Raw genomic sequence first — 20550 nt, 5'->3', positions numbered from 1 at the left:
ATGTACAGAATCAGTTAAAAAGACTGTCAAATTCCTTTTCTCTTGAAAGTGAAAGTCACTCAGTTGCATCCGACTCTTTGCTACCCCATGGACTATACAGCCCATGGAATTCTCCAGGCCAGAATACTGGAGTGGGTAGCTGTTCCCTTCTCCAGGGGTCTTTCCAACCCAGAGATCGAACCCAAGACTTCCACATTGCAGGAGGATTCTTTACCAGCTGAGCCACCAGGGAAGCCTAAGAATACTGGAGTGGGTAGCATATCCCTTCTCCAGTGGATCTTTCTGCCCCCGGAATTGAACCAGGGTCTCCTGTATTGCAGGTGGATTCTTTACCAGCTGAGCTACCAGGGAAGCCCCAGAGCAAACAGTTGACCCCGACATGATCAATTTTTTAAAAAAATTTTATTGGAGTAGAGTTAATCTACAATGTAATGTTAGTTTCAGGTATACAGCAAAGTGAATCAGTTATATGTATACATATACCCACTCTTTTTTAGATTCTATTCCCATATAGGTCATTCATTACAGAGTATTGAGAAGAGTTCCCTGTGCTATACAGTAGGTCCTTACTAGTTATCTGTTTTACATACTAGTGTGTATGTTGATCCCAAACTCCCAATTTATCCTTCCCTTCTTTTTCCTCCCTGGTAACTATATGTTTGTTTTCTACATGTGTGACTCTATTTTTGCTTTGTAAATAAGTTCATTTGTGCCATCTTTTTTAGATTCCACATATAAGTGATATCCTGAGATATTTGTCTTTGTCTGACTTACTGCATTCAGTCTGACAATCTCTAGGTCCATCCATGCTGCTGCAAATGGCATTATTTTATTATTTTTATGGCTGAGTAATATTCCATTGTACATATGTACCACATCTTTTTTATCCATTCATCTGTCAATGGACATTTAGATTGCTTCTACATCCTGGCTATTGTAAATAGCGTTGCAATGAACATTGGGTGCATGTATCTTTTCAAATTATAGCTTTCTCCAGATATATGCCCAGGAGTGGAATTGCAGGATTGTATGGTAAGCTATATTGTTAGTTTTTTTTAAAGAATCTCCATACTGTTCTCCACAGTGGCTGTACCAATTTACATTCCCACCAAAGAGTGTAGGAGGGTTTCCTTTTCTCCATACCCTCTCCAGCATTTATTCTTCATGGATTTTTTGATGATGGACATTCTAACCAGTGGATACCGCACAGTAGTTTTCACTTGCATTCCTCTAATAATTAGTGATACTGAGCATCTTTTCATGTGCTTTTTGGGCTATCTCTGTGTCTTCTTTGGAAAAGTTCATCTATTTTTCACCTGGTCCCAGGTGTATCTGAAGGATTACCTTTTGTCACTCTCTGCTATCACTTGTAGGGGGTGTTCTGGATCATCCCTGTGTTTTGCGGGTTTGTTGGGAGAGGGAACTTGGGGAGGCTGTGCCACTGTGGAGAGGTTGTGGATAACCAGGATGCCCTCCAAGAGCTGGTCCCTCCCTTGGCTGCAGGAAATCATCCTGCAACCCTGCCCATGATGCCTGGCGGGCATCTGCAGTGGCAGCACCACACTCTGGATGAATTTCTTGCTGCTGTATATGGACCAGGCTGCTGATGTGACCAAGAACTCCTGATTCACACAATTTCTTAAACCTTCTGGGATGCAACTTGTGATTGCCAGGTAGGTCTCTGCTCACTCTACCATGCTGTGGGAGGTGTACAAATGAGAGATCTTTCAAGGACCCTGAGCAAAGCTGTAAGGCTCCGACCAGTGCACAACCAAGGGCCACCCCTCTATCCTGCCTTCCTTGAGGTTTAGACCTAAGGATGTCTCATCCACCCGTCCCTCAAGTGTCTCATTCACTAGGGATGCTCCATACCTCATCTGCTCTTTTTTTTTTTTTTCCCCAAAACACCTCAAATTTTACTCATGGTACAAAAGTATTTCATAAGCGCTGTGTTGGTAGAGGAAAACACACAGCCTATAGCTCATCCTTTAAAACCAGAACAGCCAAGTGAAAAGTCAGTATTTTTTTTTTACTGAAAGTCAGTATTATTTTTACTTGAAAAATTAAAACACAAACAGAAAAAAAAATTAAGGTACACATTGGGAACGGAACTACTATGGTTTTTGTTTCTAGGGATGTGACATCCATGTTTTCTGGTCAGTGATGTTCTACCAAACATTGTGCTAAGCCAGTGTACGAAACCCAAGCAGACAGATGACCAGTGAGGCTGTCTGCTAGCTCCTACTGGTGCTGAGGTCGACCAGTGGAACACTATCATGATAAAGTTATTTTGACAGCAAGAAGGGGGTGCAGAGGCCTTCTCTGGTGGTCCAGTGGTTAAGTATCCTCCTTGCAATGCAAGAGACACTGGTTCAACCCCTGGCCTGGAAAGATTCCACATGCCATGGAACAACTGAACCTGTGCACCACAACTACAGAGCCTACACTCTGGAGCCCACAAGCTGCAACCACTGAAGCCCATGTGCATAGAGTCTGTGCTCTGCAACAAGAGAAGCCACCACAATGAAAAACCCTCGCCATACAATGAAAAGTAGCCCCCACTCGCTGCAACTAGAGAAAGCCCGAGTGCAGCAACAAAGACCTAGTGCAGCCAAAAAATAAATTAAATAAGTAGATATAATCTTTTTCGTTTTTAAAGAGAGGAAATGCAGAGCCCTTAACGCAACAGAAAACCTGAAGAGCTGATTTACATAGAAAGCGTTTTACGCAAACTTGCTCAAACACCAACTTGCTTGAAAAAAAGGATGCCTTTTAGTCTACTTCCACCATGAATTCATTAGTGTCAGTAATATAGGACCACCTGCTTTATAGTAAAGTCACTGATGAGGTGGTGGTTATGTCCATTGAGATTATAGTGCAAGGAGATCACAAGGAGACCGTTCTGATAACACTAAGTCCTGAGGGACATAGACCATCTGCAGGCCCAGGGACTGCTCAATCCTGCCCTGCAAGTAAGGGTCATAAAATATGATGCTGAGGGACTTCCCTGGGGGTCCAGTGGTTAAGGCTCCGAACTCCAAATGCAGGTGGCCTGGGGCCGATCCCTGGTCAGGGAATTAGATCCCACGTGCGGCAACTAAGACCAAAGAATGCAGGAGATGAGGGCTGCTCCCCCAGATCAGCTTGATGTTGTGTAATGGTGTGCCTTCAACAGCTTGCCCTGCAGCCTTGATGCCTATCTGCAGGGTCACTCTCAAGGGCCTTGAACTTCTCGAGGTCCTCCCCGAGGAGGGTGATGATGTGATACATCATGGCACCATGGGGGATCTTAGTTCTCTGACCAGGGATTGAACGCATGCCCTCGGCAGTGAAAGCATGGAGTCCTAACAATTGTACCACCAGAAGTCCCCTTAATGTATATTCTTACTTCAGGGGACAGCCCTTCCTCAAAGGGCTATACAGTAAATATTTTAGTCTTTGAGGGCCGAGAGATAAAATTAAGGCTATTAAGAAGGTATTCATAAAACGAAGGATGCTTCCAGCCTGCCTTATGCCCCATTTGCTTGGGATGGGCCATCCAGGGTTGGAAGACAGGATTCCTGTCCAGCTGCTGGAGACATTCTCTGGATGAAGAGTGATGGGCCTGAGGCTTGGAGATTGTCAGCTACAAATTGGCACTTGCCAAGGGCATTTGCCACCTGCCTCTGCAGAGATGGAATCCTGTGCTGCTGCAGTTGCTGACTCTCAATATGCCTTGAAGGCAGTTCAGGGTGAGAGTGAGGCCCTCTGTGCTCCAGAGAAACTGGTGGGACAGGTCTTTAGATAGTCAGATATTTTCAGAAACTGATTTCATGACCCCAGTCCTTATATCTCCTCACATCTAGAGAGTGAGTGAGAGTTTCTTAGTTGTGTCCAACTTTTTGTGACCCCACGAACTCTAGCCCTCCAGGCTCCTCTGTCCATGGAATTTCCCAGGCAAGTATACTGGAGTGGGTTGCCATTTCCTCTTCCAGGGGATATTACTGACCCAGCGATCGAACACGGGTCTCCTGCATTGCAGGTGGATTCTTGACTTATATCTAGAAAAGCACTAAATCCCTTCATGATGACATCAGCTCCTCATGACTAGCAGAAAACCTCATGTGAAATGAGTGCTTGACGGCACTGAACTCCCCCTTCACCAAAATCTTATATATTGACCTTCTTTGATGATTGCTCTTTGAAGCAGTCTCTCAGAGCTATCCAAGGTGCTGTCTCCTATGTTGCAGTCCTCATTTTATCCCAAATGAAACTTAACTTACAACTCTCACGTTGTGCATCTTTTTTAGTAGACAAGATCCAGGTGAGTGGAGAGGGTGTGGGATGACCACCAAGGCCAGTTTCTCTCTGCTCCAGTGATGCCCAGTTTCCAGCCAACCTCTCTTTCCCAAGTCTGGGCTGTCTCATCTGGGTGAGCTGGCCGGAGTTGAAGCAACATGCTGAGTCACCAACCCCCAGAATCAGATGCACCCAGTCAATGCCTAGTAACTGCCAACAGAAGACACACCAACATGTAGGTGGCAGCCCATGTGATGATTACGCAGCCCAAGCTTGCTCTGCTCACCACATGATGGGCCAACTAACCATAAGAGGTGTTGAAGCAAAGAACATGACTTTATTCGGAAAACTGGCTGACCCCGAAGATGGCAGACTAATGTCTCAAGGTAACCATCTTGTTGGGGTCTGGATGCCAGGTTCTTTTATCTAAACAGAGAGGGAGAGACGGTGAGGAAGTAAAGTAAAAAGACCATTTATCTTGCAAAGTAGGACGGGGTGTGTTAATTTCTTCTTTTCTTACAGCCATTCACAGGTGGGCAGGGTCAGATTATCTCTCTGTGAGCTAAACAAAGGCACTTTAGTTCAAGTCAGGCAGAGGGGTAGGATCCTCTGAGGCAGTCAGTCCATAACGTATGATTATAAGAACAAAAGCAAGTCACGGTTCCAAAAGCAAGTCACAGGTCCTGCCAGCTCACCCAGATGAGACAACTGAGGCAGAATCAGTTCTTCCCTGCAACACAATCAGCTACGAAGCCTGGATAGTGGTGAGTGTTGGCTGCCATTTAGGAAGCCAGTTGGAAGCAAAGGGGGGAACAGGGACCAGAGGAAGGTGCCTCATCTGTGACTCCAGGACACTAAAGTATGAGTCCCCTGAGAGCAACTCCTGTGGCTGTACAGAAATATAAGCCTGGGCTGACTCTGCCCACGGGCCACAATCCGTCAACCCTCATAAGCTCAATATGAGGTCATTGGAAGCTTTGTACGGATGTGAGAACTGGACAGCGGCAGCTGCGCGACGCAGGGGCGGCGGCTACGAGGCACAGGGGTGAAGGCTGCACGGCGCAGGGGCAGAGGCTGCACGGCGCAGGGGCGGCCGAGAGGAGCTACCCCACGTCCAAGGTCAGGAGCGGCAGCCGAGAGGAGCTACTCCACGTCCAAGGTAAGGAGCAGTGGCTGCGCTTTGCTGGAGCAGCCCCGAAGGGATATATGTCCAAGATAAGAGAAACCCAAGTGCGGCTGAGAGGAGCTACCCCATGTCCAAGGTCAGGACTGGCGGCCGTGAAGAGATACCCCATGTCCAAGGTAAGGAGCAGTGGCTGCGCTTTGCTGGAGCAGCCCTGAAGGGATATACGTCCAAGGTAAGAGAAACCCAAGTAAGACGGTAAGCGCTGAGAGAGGGCATCACAGGGCAGACAGACTGAAACCACAATCACAGACAACTAGCCAATCTGATCACACGGACCACAGCCTTGTCTAACTCAATAAAACTAAGCCATGCTATGTGGGGCCACGCAAGATGGATGGGTCATGGTGGAGAGGTCTGACATAATGTGGTCCATTGGAGAAGGGAATGGCAAACCACTTCAGTAGCCTTGCCTTGAGAACCCCATGAACAGTATGAAAAGGCAAAAAGATAGGACACTGAAAGATGAACTCCCCAGTTGGTAGGTGCCCAGTATGCTACTGGAGATCAGTGGAGAAATAACTCCAGAAAGAATGAAGGGAAGGAGCAAAAGCAAAAACAACACCCAGTTGTGGATGGGACTGGTGATAGAAGCAAGGTCCGATGCTGTAAAGAGCAGTATCGCATAGGAACCTGGAATGCCAGGTCCATGCATCAAGGCAAATTGGAAGTGGTCAAACAGGAGATGGCAAGAGTGAACATCGACATTCTAGGAATCAGCGAACTAAGATGGACTAGAATGGGTGAATTTAACTCAGATGATCATTATACCTACTACTGTGGGCAGGAATCCCTTAGAAGAAATGGAGTAGCCATCATGGTCAACAAGAGAGTCTGAAATGCAGTATTTGGATGCAATCTCAAAAACAGAATGATCTCTGTTCATTTCCAAGGCAAACCATTCAATATCACAGTAATCCAAGTCTATGGCCCGACCAGTAATGCTGAAGAAGCTGAAGGTTCTATGAAGACCTACAAGACCTTTTAGAACTAACACCCAAAAAAGATGTCCTTTTCATTATAGGGGACTGGAATGCAAAAGTAGGAAGTCAAGAAACACCTGGAGTAACAGGCAAATTTGGCCTTGGAATACAGAATGAAACAGGGCAAAAGCTAATAGAGTTTTGCCAAGAGAACACACTGGTCATAGCAAACACTCTCTTCCAAAAACACAAGAGAAGACTACACATGGACATCACCAGACGGTCAACATTGAAATCAGATTGACTATATGCTTTGCAGCCAAAGATGGAGAAGCTCTATACATTCAGCAAAAACAAGACCAGGAGATGACTGTGGCTCAGATCATGAACTCCTCATTGCAAAATTCAAACTTAAATTGAAGAAAGTGGGGGAAACCACCAGACCATTCAGGTATGACCTAAATCAAATGCCTTATGATCATACAGTGGAAGTGAGAAATAGATTTAAGGGACCGGATCTGATAGAGTACCTGATGAACTATGAATGGAGGTTTGTGACATTGTACAGGAGACAGGGATCAAGACCATCCCCAAGAAATGCAAAAAAGCAAAATGGCTGTCTGAGGAGGCCTCACAAATAGTTGTGAAAAGAAGAGAAGTGAAAAGCAAAGGAGAAAAGGAAAGATATACCCATTTGAATGCAGAGTTCCAAAGAACTTCCAGATGTTCAAGCTGGTTTTAGAAAAGGCGGAGGAACCAGAGATCAAATTGCCAACATCCGCTGGACCATCGAAAAACCACTATGAGGTACCATTTCACACCAGTCAGAATGGCTGCAATCCATAAGGCTACAAGCAATAAATGCTGGAGAGGGTGTGGAGAGAAGGGAACTCTCTTGCACTGTTGGTGGGAATGCAAACTAGTACAGCCACTATGGAGAACAGTGTGGAGATTCCTTAAAAAACTGGAAATAGAACTGCCTTATGATCCAGCAATCCCACTGCTGGGCATACACACCAAGGAAACCAGAAGGGAAAGAGACACGTGTACCCCAATGTTCATCGCAGCACTGTTTATAATAGCCAAGACATGGAAGCAACCTAGATGTCCATCAGCAGATGAATGGATAAGAAAGCTGTGGTACATATACACAATGGAGTATTACTCAGCCATTAAAAAGAATACATTTGAATCAGTTCTAATGAGATGGATGAAACTGGAACCTATTATACAGAGTGAAGTAAGCCAGAAAGAAAAACACCAATACAATATACTAACGCATATATATGGAATTTAGAAAGATGGAAACAATAACCCTGTATACGAGACAGCAAAAGAGACACTGATGTATAGATCAGTCTTATGGACTCTGTGGGAGAGGGAGAGGGTGGGGAGATTTGGGAAAATAGCATTGAAACATGTATAATATCATGTTTGAAACGAGTCGCCAGTCCAAGTTCGATGCACGGTACTGGATGCTTGGGGCTGGTGCATTGGGACGACCCAGAGGGAGGGGAGGGGAGGGAGGAGGGTGGAGGGTTCAGGATGGGGAACGCGGGTATACCTGTGGCGGATTCATTTCGATATTTGGCAAAACTAATACAATTATGTAAAGTTTAAAAATAAAATAAAATTTAAAAAAAATTTAAAAAAAGAATAAATTGCAGTTTAGAAACAAAAAAAAAAAAGAAAAAGCAAGAGAGTTCCAGAAAAACATCTATTTCTTCTTTATTGACTATGCCAAAGCCTTTGACTGTGTGGATCACAATAAACTGTGGAAATTCTGAAAGAGATGGGAATACCAGACCACCTGACCTGCCTCTTGAGAAACCTATATGCAGGTCAGGAAGCAACAGTTAGAGCTGGACATGGACCAACAGACTGGTTCCAAATAGGAAAAGGAGTACGTCAAGGCTGTATATTGTCACCCTGCTTGTTTAACTTATATGCAGAGTACATCATGAGAAATGCTGGGCTGGAAGAAGCAAAAGCTGGAATCAAGACTGCTGGGAGAAATCTCAATAACCTCAGATATGCAGATGACACCACCCTTATGGCAGAAAGTGAAGAAGAACTAAAGAGCCTCTTGATGAAAGTGAAAGAAGAGAGTGAAAAGGTTGGCTTAAAGCTCAACACTCAGAAAACTAAGATCATGGCATCTGGTCCCATCACTTATGGTAAATAGATGGGGAAACAGTGGAAACAGTGTCAGACTTTATTTTTGGGGGCTCCAAAATCACTGCAGATGGTGATTGCAGCCATGAAATTAAAAGGCGCTTACTCCTTGGAAGGAAAGTTATGACCAACCTAGACAGCATATTCAAAAGCAGAGACATTGCTTTGTCAACAAAGGTCCATCTAGTGAAGGCTATGATTTTTCCAGTAGTCATGTATGGATGTGAGAGTTGGATTATAAAGAAAGCTGAGCACAGAAGAATTGATGCTTTTGAACTGTGGTGTTGGAGAAGACTCTTGAGAGTCCCTTGGACTGCAAGGAGATCCAACCCGTCTATCCTAAAGGAAATCAGTCCTGGGTGTTCATTGGAAGGACTGATGTTGAAGCTGAAACTCCAATACTTTGGCCACCTGATATGAAGGGTTGACTCTTTGGAAATGCCCTGATGCTGGGAAAGATGGAGGGCAAGAGGAGAAGGGGATAACAGAGGATGAGATTGTTGATTGGCATCACTGGCTCAACAGACATGAGTTTGAGCAAACTCCAGGAAATAGTGAGGGACAGAGAAGCCTGGCATGCTGCAGTTCATGGAGTCACAAAGAATCAGACACAACTTAGTGGAAGAGATGAGAGTTGACTGAAGTGTTTAAAAGCTGATGCCAGGGGATTTCCTTGGAGGTCCAGTGGTTCATACTTCACGTTTGCACAGCAAGGGGCATGGATTCAATCCCTGGTTGGGGAGCTAGGATCCCACATGCCCCATAGTGTGACCAAAAAATTAAACTATAATTATTTTTTTAAGGCTGATGCCAGCAGTTCCTGTCCTAGGTATATACCCAAAAGAATTGTGACCTGGAACCCAAACACATGCACACACATGTTCGTAGCAGCATTTTTCAAAATAACAAAAAGGTGGAAATAATGTAAATATCCATTAATGGGTGAATGGATAAGCAAAATATGGTTCATCTACACACTGGAATGTTACTCAGCCTTAACAAGGAGTGAAGCACTGAACACGCGCTACAGTGTGAATGAATCTTGGAAACATTATCCTCAGTGAAAGAAGCCAGACACAAAAGACCACGTAGTGTGTGTTTCCATTTTTTTTTTTTTTGAAATGCCCAACACAGGTCAATCCATAGAGCAGGAAAGCGGACTCATAGTTGCCAGGGTCTGGGGTAGGGGAGTTGGGGAATGACTTCTTGATGGTTGTAAGGTTTACCTTTGAGACACTGAAATGCTTTTGAACCAGATAGTGTTGTACAACACTGTAAATGTACTAAATAGACTGAGTTGCTTGCTTTAAAATGATTCATTTTGGGACTTCCCTGGTGGTCCAGTGGTTGAGAATCTGCCTTCCATTGCAGGGGACACAGGTTCAATCCCTGGTCAGGGAACTAAGGCCTCAGGGCACCTAAGCCCTCAAGCAGCAACTAGAGAGGCCTGTGCACCACAATTACTGAGCCCAAGAGCCACACCCAGAGAAGCCACAGTACCACAGTGAACACCCAGCAAGGTCAAAAAAAATTTTTTTTAATATAAATAAACAGTTCATTTTATGCTGTGTGAATTTACAACAATAAAATAAAAAAGAAATAAATAAGCAAGGCCATACTAGCTTGAAGGCACAGAATGAGTCATAAGATGGCATGAGGTAAAGCAGTGTATCCAGCTGGGAAGCTACTGTACCAGTCCAAGCAAAAACTGATGGGTCCCTTAGGGTTTTAGTCTGTTGGGGCTGCTATAAGAAGCTACCCTAGACTGAGTGGCTTAAACAACAGACATCTATTTCTCACAGTTCTAGAGGCTGGAAGTCTGAGACCAGGGTGCCTGCATGGCTGAGTTCCAAAGCAAGCCCTCTTGCTGGCCTGGCCTCCATCCCTCTCTGTCCCCACACAGCAGAGAAGGAGACAGAGCATATATCTCTTACAACTCCCCTTATAAACGCACTAATCCTGTTCAGGAGGGCTCCAACTTTGTGCCCTAGCCTTTCCCCAAGGCTCCACCTCTAAGTACTATCACGTTGGAGGTATTCACACATCAATGTAGGGGCTGAGGAACAAACATAGTCTATAGCACTTAGGGTGGTAGCGGTGGGGATGGAAATGGGTGGCTGGATTTGGGATCTGGCTCGGAGGTTGAATCCATTGGGCTTGCTGAGGGTGGAACGTCATGACAGGATGGAGGAGAGGTCCAGGAGGACTCCCAGGACTTGGCTTTAGTTAGCTGAGTGGATAGTGGTTCCACCCTCTGACTGTGAGTTTCAGTGGGACTTCACTGGTGGTCCACCGGCTAAGACTCCACTCTGAATGCAGGGGACCTGGGTTTGATCCCTGGACAGGGAACTAGATCCCACATGCTGCAACTAAGAGTTCGCATACCACAACTAAAGATCCCGAATGCCGCAACAAAGATCAAAGACCCCATATGCTTCAACTAAGACCCAGTACAGCCAGATAAATAAATAAATACTTAAAAACAAACCACACACACAAAAAAAACTTGCATGCATGCACACAGGAGTGTGTACAGACACACAAGCACACTTAAGCATGGGCATGCACTTGCACCTGCACACATCTGTATGCATACACTACACACATAGGTGCACACTTGCAACTATACACACACACATCCACACACTCATGCACACACATAATCACACCCACACACATGTACACACACAAACCACTCTTTGTGGGCATTTCCCATCACTCGTATTACCATTTCAAGCACTCTATAGCCTTTTCTTACTTACTACGCTGGTCTTTCTCACTCCGCTAGAATAGGAGTACTTTAAGACCACAGACATCTGTCTCTCTTGCTTGCCGCTGTGCCCCCAAACCTAGAACAGTACCTGGGACACAGGAGGTGCTTAGCAAACATTTGGTGACCAAGTGAATGATGCCAAGGTGCTCAGCAAACACTTGGCAACGACGTGGTTGGTGCCATCAGAAGGGAAAGCTGGGACTTTTCGTCTCCCGTCCCCACCTGAGTCATGTCTCCAGATGCCTCTGGAAAGTGTGAGAGGCTCTGAGTGAGAGTGAGATGGGGCCAGCCTGGGGGTGGGGAGATGACAGGAAGGAGAGGAGGGCGTGTGGGGGAAAGGGGAGGGGCCGAGCCCCAGCTCTAAAGGCAGCCCCGGGACCCACGAGTGCCTGTCGGCAGTGTGAGAAGCCCAGGCGTGTTGGGCAATCGTGGTTTCCTCTCTCCTGGCCTGAAGGATTCAGCCAGGCCAGCCAGACCCCAAGCATCTTGGGGCCTCATCCACTCAGGCATGGAAGAGACAGTTGCAAGGCCCTCGGTGTTCGTGGTGGATGGACAGACAGACATCCCATTCAGGAGGCTGGGGCACAGCCGCAGGAGACAGCCCTGCAGTGCTGCCCAGCTGGGACTGGGCCTCATGCTGCTGTTGTTGGTGGCTGGACTGGCTGTCCAGGGCTGGTTCCTGCTGCAGCTGCACTGGCGCCTAGAGGAGATTGGTGCCCCGCTGCAGGTAAGCACCACTGGGGTGGGGGTGGGGATCTCCAAGCCAATGTCACTGAGCATCTGTACGTGTGTGTGTGCAAAGATGGAGGACAGACTAAGAGCAGTCCCAGGCAAGCTAATTCACCTCTGGGACCTCAGTTTCCTCATCCATGAAATGGGCATGATAATAAGAGTCTCCATAGGGAATAAAACAAAATATTGTGTGTGTGGCACAGGCAAAGTGAAGTGAAGTCACTCAGTCATATCCGACTCTTTGCAACCCCATGAACTGTAGCCTACCAGGTTCCTCCACCCCTGGGATTTTCCAGGCAAGAATACTGGAGTGGGTTGCCATTTCCTTCTCCAGGAGATCTTCCTGACCCAGGGATTGAACCCGGGTCTCCTGCATTGTAGGTAGACGCTTTACCGTCTGAGCCACCAGGGAAGCCATTCAATAAATGGGAACTGACTTTTTTTTAATTGAGATGTAATTGACATAGAACATTGTGTAAGTTTAAGATGTACAAACAACATATTGATTTGTATATAAATACTGCAATGGCATCACATAATTATAATTTCTTCTAGTGATGGGAACTAACAAAACCTAGGTGTTTAGGAGCAGACTTCTCAGGTGCCTCAGTGGTAAAGAATCTACCTGCCAATGCAAGAGACACAGGACATTCAATTTCGATCCCTGAGTCGGGAGGATCCCTTGGAGGAGGCAGTGGCAACCCACTCCAGTATTCTCACCTGGAGAATTCCATGGACAGAGGAGCCTGGTGGGCTGCAGTCCATGGGGTTGCAAAGAGTCAGACACAACTGAAGCGACTAAGCACACATACCTCTAGGAAGCTTAATGTTTTATAAAACAGTTGTGTTGTCTGTAGCCCCCAGAACCGCCATCCTGACATGGCTAGTTGTTTGTTTGTTTTTAAAATATTTATCTGATTCCTCAGTTTGACCACTTTTAAAAATATTTTAATTAAAAAAAATTTTTTGGCCACGTCGCACAGCACTGGGGTCAGACGTTCGCCCTTAAATTGGAAGTTCAGAGTCTTAACCGCTGGACCACCATGGAAGCCCCTGACCTAGCTAGTCATTATCAGCAGTACCCTGATCACCACTATCAGGGCTCTCACTAAGCCACTTGTCTCAGTCTGTGCGCATGTCTCTCTGCATCCGTTTCCTATGACCATGGATGTCTCTGCCACACCTGTAGGTCTGTATGTCCCATGCCATCCCCATGCAGTCTCGGCCTTTTTTGTTTCCGGGTCCTTTTCCTCCTCGTGGCTGGACCTGATGGCCACAGGCCCACTTGGACCTGTGCTGCTATCCCACACACGTGTACCAACACAGCTACTTCCTCACTCATCTACAGCCTGTGTATTGACGTTGTCTGTCTTTGTTACTGGGTCTCTGTATGCGCAGACCCAGGTGAATCTGTAAACCCTGCACCCGTGTATCTGCCTCCATGTGTGTCTTGTCAGTGTGTCCAGGTCTGTGTTCGTGTCTGTATTCATGTGTTTGCATTTATGTACAAGTGTCCAGCCATTCAGGTGACTGTGTGTCTTCTGTGGGTGTGTGTGCTAAGTTACTTCAGTCCTGTCCGACTCTGCAACCCCATAGACTGTAGCCTGCCAGGCTCCTCTGGCCCTGGAATTCTCCAGGCTAGAATACTGGAGTGGGTTGCCATTTTCTTCTCCAGGGATTAGCCATTGCCTTCTCCAGTGGGTTGCCATTTCCTGATCCAGGGATTGAGTTCCCTAGCACTTATGTAATAAACACTTCTATAGCGCTTGCTCTGTGCCAGGCATTGTAATACACTTTCCACATGGTAATTCAAACCAGGCGTTTTCCATGTGTCCATTTACAAGAGGGGAAAACTGAGGTACTGGCTGGTTAAGAGCCTGCTGGGTGGCAGGGAGTAGAGGCAGGGCATGCACGTGGCCTTGGAGTCAATGGAGGGCGATGTCTGTGCCCGTGGTCTGCGTGTGCCTCTTGGCCACGAGTCTGAGTGATACCAGGGCGTGGGCCCCACAGATCCTCACCATGGGACTGCTCTGTACTTTCAGGACAAAAGTGAGAAGCACTGGGAGGAGCTGCTGCAAGGTGAGTCAGGGTCCTGGTCCCCTCCCCCCCACCAGAAGGGGACGGTATGGTTCCCATGCTGCCCCCACCCCCTCACTCAGTCCATTGCCCAATGCAATTTGCACAACTGGCCCAAGCCCCACGGAAGCCCCTCCCCCAGGCCGGAGAAGCAGAAGTTTGGGTCACTCCGGAAAGGGTGAGGTTGACACCAGGAGGTGGACTAGATGACCCCTCTGGAGGCTGGCCCTTTACCCCCCACCACCACCTTCACCTCTGACCTCTGATTCTCTCTCTCCAGAGCAGAAGCCCAAGCAAGACAAACCAGCAGCACACCTCACAGGTGAGGGGGCCCTCAAGTCCTGGCAGGGGGTAAGAGGGTTCAGTGGGTCCTGGGGAGACCAGACAGACACCCCAATGGTGGCTGAGTACTCCTTTATTCATTAGTTCTTCAAAGCTGCCCAGAGCACAGACACTGCCTGAGTCCATGAATTTCTAATTTCATTTATTGAATAAACCCTTGTAGGGTGCTTACTCTCTGGCTCACACTGTGATGGGCTTTCCACCTCTTCATTCATTCGATCCTCAGCCAGGACTGTTCATAGCTCCATTTTCCAGAGAGGGAGACTGAGGCATACAGAGGTTATAAGGCTGCTGGGCCATGCTGTGTTTTGCTTAAATCCTTAGTTCTGCCACTTAACAATTTCTGACAGTTTGGGCGAATCGATTGCTCTGTGCCTCGGTTTCCCCACCTGCAAGAAGGGGGTGAAAGCGTTAAGATGGAGGATAAGCAAGTTATTTTGCCCCTTACTGTGCTTCAGTTTCCCTACCTGTAAAGTGAGGATAAAGTGAATGCATACATTTAAAGCCTAGCACAGAGCAAGGTGGCGCTCAGAGAGGGCTGGCGACTGGCCTGGGGTCCCACTGCAAGCAGGAGACGTGCGCTCACCAGCCCTGCTCTGTCTCCCTCCACAGGGGCCGACTTCAGCCTGACCAGCAGGGAAGGCCCGCTGCGGTGGGAGACGAAACTGGGCCTGGCCTTCTTGAGGGGACTTAGCTACCGGGATGGGGCCCTGGTGGTTGCCCAGGCCGGCTACTACTACATCTACTCCAAGGTGCAGCTGGGTGGTACGGGCTGCTCCCAGGGATTGACCGGCTGCCTGCCCATCACCCACGGGCTCTACAAGCGCACCGCCAGCTACCCCGAGGAGGTGGAGCTGCTGGTCAACCGGCGGTCGCGGTGCGGGAGAGCAGACGGCTCCCAGGTGTGGTGGGACAGCAGCTTCCTGGGCGGAGTGGTCCACCTGGACGTGGGGGACGAGGTGGTGGTACGCATGCCCGGCGAGCGCGTGATCCAAGTCCATGACGGCACACGCTCCTACTTCGGGGCCTTCATGGTGTGAAGGACGTGGTCGGGGCTAATCTAACGTGCGTCTTCGACAAGTAAGAGACCTCAGAGGATGCCTCTGGACACAGAAGAACACGAGCGGAGGTTTTTAGAGCGGGCCTGGGGGACACCCAAACTTGACAGGTGGAGAGCTCAGTGGGGACCAGCGAGGCCGAGAACCCAGCTGCACCAGGAACCAGCAGGCACCTCTGAAGGACCAAAGGAGACTGCAGGCTCTGCAGTGGACAGCACTGAGGGGGTCTGTTAGCCCCCAGGCAGGGGCTAAAGCTGGTCTTGATATTCAGGGAGGGGTGAGGGGTGGCTATTTATACTTCTGACTCAGATCAAAGGGACATGGTGATGGTGGTGGTGGTTGGCTAAGACAGGAAATTGTATTTATACTTTTGATTCAGATTAAAGTGGGACACTGGGGTCCGGGGAGTTGACTGAGAACAGAAAATTTCTTAACACCCTCTACCCTCTCACAAGTGTGGGTGGAGTCTGGGGGTTGGTGAGGATTTATCCTCAAGGATCACCCACCCTGGAGAGCCCAGCCCAGCCCAGCCCTACCCATGGTCATAGTCATGACCCAAGTTCCACCCATGGGGCTTGCGGCCACACCACAGCCTGGCCATGAAGCTACACTCAGAGAAGCAGGCGTAGGGACGTGCTGGGAGGTGTTCAACAACCAGCTGTCCCAGGAGGGGACACCCATTTCCTTGGTGTAAATATTCCCTCTGTGGTTGGTTTCTGGCTCCCAGTGTATATCATCCACAGGTTGGCTGACACCCAGCACCGCTGTTTCAGCACCCAAGCCAGAGGCTGGTGCACAGGCACTTAGAAAATGTTTCTAGAGAGAAAAAGAAAAAGAGAGAAAGAGAGAGTGAGAGAAGCAAGAGAGAGAAGGGAGGAAAAATTAAAGAAAGGTGGAAAGAAAGAAAAGGGGAAAGAAGAGAAAGATGGATAGATAAAGACAGAAAAGAAATAAAGGTGGAAAGGAAGGCAGGAACAAAGGGTGAAAGAAAGGTAGAAAGAAAGGGTGAAAGAAAAGAAAGATGGATTGATAGAGAAAGAAAGAAAAGGTAGAAATGAAGGAAGAGTGAAAGGAAAGAGAAAAGGCATAAAAAGTGAAAGAAAGAAACTGTCATCACAGCTACAGCATCCCAGAGAATCACAAGATCAGCCACTCCTTGACAACCATAGACACATACACACCAAACATCAGATTCTCACACAACCTGGAAGTCCTAGACAGCAGAGCAAAGCCTCAGTCACAGACACGCATCGCAACCACATACGACACAGTCACACACAAGTCATTGTCACAGCCTGTCACCCACACTGGGCCGTACAGTCACACCACGTATGACACACGGGATGCAATGCTTCTCGTGTCAGACTTCCACATGCTGCATCACGGTCACACCCATCATACACACTTGCAGCCTCACAATGACAAACACACATAGCCAGTTCTTCCCAGCCACCTCACATCCTGGGGTGAGGACCAGACTTAGTCTGTAGCCCTTGGACCACTGGCCTTGGAAATAAATGCTGAACATTGCAGCTGGTCTGTCTAGTTCTTAGGGGGGCAGGTGGCTCATGGAGGCCCAGGGACAGCTGGAATGACCCAAAGAGGTCACTTTTACAGCTGAGAACTCTGAACCCAGCTGACCCAACTCCATGCAGGAAGTTTAGCGGGGAAACCAGAGACCTGGTGCCCAGGTGTGCTTTAGCCTCAAATCCACAGTTCCTGAGAAAGCAGAGGCTACACACTTCAGTACCCTTCTTGCTGACATTCAGCACAGACTGGCACTCTACCCAGCCAGCTGGGAGCTTGGGGTAACAGGGCATCCAAGAGTGTGGGAAGGGACAGGTAATGATATGCTTACAGACCTGATGCTTTATGCAAATGAGCACGGACCCAGGAAGCAAGGTTTCCCTGGACCCTAGGAGCTCAGACCCCAGAGGAGAATGAATCACTCTTGTTATTGTTGACACAGTTGCCTGGTAAAGGGGTGAAGGGAACCGGCTTTGCTATCTGATGGTCTTGGGTTCCAAGTCTACTCTGTCATTTCCTGGCCATGTGACACAGGAGCAAACCCCGTCACCTCTCCATGCCCAGTTTCCTCATCTGTGAAATACTAGGTAACAAGGATTCTTACCTCCTGGGTTTATTATAAAGATGAAATCAGATGAGGGACTCCCCTGGTGGTCCAGTGGCTAAGACTCCGCAACTCCCAAAGCAGGAGGCCCCGGTTCAATCCCTGGTCAGGGAACTAGATCCCATATACCGCAACTGAGAGTTTGAATGCTGAAACTAAAGATCCCTCGTGCCACAACTAAGACCCAGTGCAGCAAAATAAATAATTTTTTTTTTCAAAAAGAAACAGTGAATTTTAAAATCAGATGAGGAAAAAAGCCACTTGGTATGGTGCCTGGTATGCAGGAAGAGATCCATAAGTACATGAGTGTCATTTAGAGATATTAAGGAGAGCATTTGTCAGGCATGTCCCCTGCACCAGGCATCTTGTGCAAGTCACATCTTTTTATTTTTTAAATGAAGGATAATTGTTTTACATAATTTTGTTGTTTTCTGTCAAACATCAACATGAATCAGCCATAGGTGGCGAGTCACATCTTTATCTGCACCTCTGGGCAGGAGTTGCTGTTGCCCCCACTTTCCAGATGCAGCAACCAAGGCTGGGTGCCTCCCCCACCCCACTCTGCCCACACCAAGGGCACCCAGCTTCATGCCTCTTTGGCTGGGCTGGTGGGAGGTGAAACAGCCCCAGGGGCCCAGCCTCCACCCATGCTGGAGTTTCCTTTACTCTCTTCGTGGTCGTTCTGTTTCCGTGGCTTTGATGAGAAGACCGGGGTGTGTGCGTGTGTGTCTGAGGGGGACTCATCAAAGTCACCAGCAGCCACCAACATCTGCCTGGGGATGGAACCTCTACAGAGTTGAGCCTCCTAAGATCACCTTTGGGAGGGGCTTTGATTTCAGATAAAGTGCGGGAGCAGGAAGCCCCCAGCCCAGGCCAGTGACCTATTTACAACTTCTTAGAAGTCTATCTACTTGATTTCCGCTACCACCACCGATATCTTTTCAGATTTCACCCTCTCCCCGCCCCATCATCTCTTTCTCAATACCCAAAGTCTCCTGTCTTCACTTGATACCACCCCACCCACCGCGCCTGCCCCCCCACCCCTGCCCTGGAACAGAAAACTCTTCTCCTTCTCCCCCTCTCTTGCCAGGATCCAGAGGTAATAGAAGGAAAAATCATAGCAATTAAATTGTTTCCTACTTTCCTGTGATGACACTATGCCCCTCCCTGCTGCGTTATTATGCCATACAAACAGAGATGCATCGTCTCCAAGAAACAGAACCTGCATGATTGGGGAAGAACCTGCATGCCATGTGGCCCAAACAAACAAACAGAAATAAAGTATCAAAACTTAAAAAAAATTTTTTTCCGATTCTTTTCAGTTATTACATAAGGTGATCTTACGTCTGTAGATGTAAGATCACATCTGATCACCGAGTGTGTTTTTTAAACAGCAATTAGTAGCCAGTGTTTAAAGGTTATGAAACTTTGCACATGGACAAATCGAGATTTCTGGGCAAGTTGGGGGCTGTGACGGCAACCCAGGTTGGGTAGCAGCTGTCCCCTGTGGAGAGGGTATCAGTTCATCAGTCTCCACCCCTCTCCATGGTCTTCCACTTGAAGACTGAGTGTCAGTTGCCTTTCATCATCACGTCTGCATGACTGTTTTTCTTAAAACAATAATGATCTTTAAGTATAGGTCATACTAATGCACGCACCGCATGCCAGGCACTGTGCTAAATGCATTGCTGTTGTTCACTCGCTAAGTCATTCATGTCTGACTCTTTGTGACCCCATGGGTTGCAGTGCGCCAGGCTTCCCTGTCCTTCACCATCTCCCAGAGTTTGCTCAAACTCATGTCCATTGAGTCAATGATGCTATCCAACCATCTAATCCTCTGTTGACCCCTTCTCTTTTTGCCTTCAGTCTTTCCCATCACCAGGGTCTTCCCCAGAGAGTCAGTTCACACAATTCGAAAGCATCAGTTATCTGGCATTCAGCCTTCTTTAATTCACAGTAACTCACTGAATTCTCACAATGACCCTATTGGTGGGGGGTGGGTACTGTTATAATACCCATTTGATAGATGGGGAAATCAAGGCACAGAGAGGTTAAATCATTTCTCCATCAAAGGTGGGAACGTATATGACAGCCTGAGATGACCATGAATTTCAAGAAAATTAAGAGTTCCTAGTTGTATTAGTTCCCTGTTGCTGCTTAAGGCAATACTAAATTGGTTATCTTACAGTTTTAGAAGTCAGAAGTCAGAAATGAGTCTTAAGGGACAAAATCAAGGCTGAGTCCCTTCGCTGTTCACTTGTAACTACCACAACATTGTTAATCGGCTACACTCCAAAACAAAATTAAAAGTTCAAAAAAAAAATAAAGAATTAGAAACATTAAAAAAAAAAGAATGAAGGAGGGATCTTCTCTGATTGTTTATTTTTAATTGAAGGGTAATTGCTTTACAGTATTGTGTTGGTTTCTACCAAACATCAGCATGAATCAGCCATAGATTACCTATGTCCCTCCCATCGTCTGATTCTTAAGCCGCGCACGCACACGGTGCCCAGCTTCTTCTGATCCACCCAGCCCCTGTTTGTGCCCCTATAGTCTCTCTAGAGTGGTGCACTCTCTGCTACTCCTGAGCCTTGCTCAGGAGGCTGGTATTCAGGCTGGGTTTAGGTACAGGAAACTCTTTGAGGCGCTCTGTGGCTTCAGCTGCCCAGAGACACCATTGAGTCATTTCCTCTCCGGGGACCTGCAGTCTCTCTGCAACAGGGAACAGGACTCCAGCCTCTTCTAGTTTTCAGTCCCCTTTCTCCAGAATTTCTCAGGGGGATGTAGCCTTTCCCCTTTCCAGGGTTGTTTTCTCCAAAAAGCAGAGCACAGGAACTGCCCAGCCTGTAATGGATGCTGAATTGTGTTCCCCCCAGAAT

The 20550-nt window shown here is 47.5% G+C and overlaps 1 protein-coding gene and 1 pseudogene across 1 annotated transcript; one reads left to right on the top strand and one right to left on the bottom strand.

Moving 5' to 3' along the window:
- Window positions 1–1340: 1340 nt before the first annotated feature.
- LOC113896339 lies at window positions 1341–3270 on the bottom strand (annotated as a pseudogene).
- An 8449-nt stretch (window positions 3271–11719) lies between these two features.
- TNFSF14 (TNF superfamily member 14) lies at window positions 11720–16428 on the top strand. The gene is made up of 4 exons (XM_027547463.1): window positions 11720–12059; window positions 14107–14143; window positions 14421–14462; window positions 15095–16428. Exons 1-4 carry the CDS (start codon window positions 11841–11843, stop codon window positions 15520–15522), a joined length of 726 nt encoding a protein of 241 aa, XP_027403264.1. The 5' UTR covers window positions 11720–11840; the 3' UTR covers window positions 15523–16428.
- The last annotated feature ends 4122 nt before the right edge of the window (window positions 16429–20550 follow it).

The sequence above is a fragment of the Bos indicus x Bos taurus genome, chromosome 7 (genome assembly GCF_003369695.1).
Source record: "Bos indicus x Bos taurus breed Angus x Brahman F1 hybrid chromosome 7, Bos_hybrid_MaternalHap_v2.0, whole genome shotgun sequence".
In the NCBI taxonomy this organism is placed as follows: domain Eukaryota; kingdom Metazoa; phylum Chordata; class Mammalia; order Artiodactyla; family Bovidae; genus Bos; species Bos indicus x Bos taurus.
This window is presented reverse-complemented; position numbering and strand designations above follow the sequence as displayed.

Bases quoted from the DNA above. Each gene is read 5' to 3' on its own strand.
- TNFSF14 (XM_027547463.1), top strand. From the start codon at position 11,841: ATGGAAGAGACAGTTGCAAGGCCCTCGGTGTTCGTGGTGGATGGACAG. The intron at 12,060-14,106 runs GTAAGCACCACT...CTGTACTTTCAG, and splicing joins AGATTGGTGCCCCGCTGCAG to GACAAAAGTGAGAAGCACTG. The intron at 14,463-15,094 runs GTGAGGGGGCCC...CTCCCTCCACAG, and splicing joins ACCAGCAGCACACCTCACAG to GGGCCGACTTCAGCCTGACC.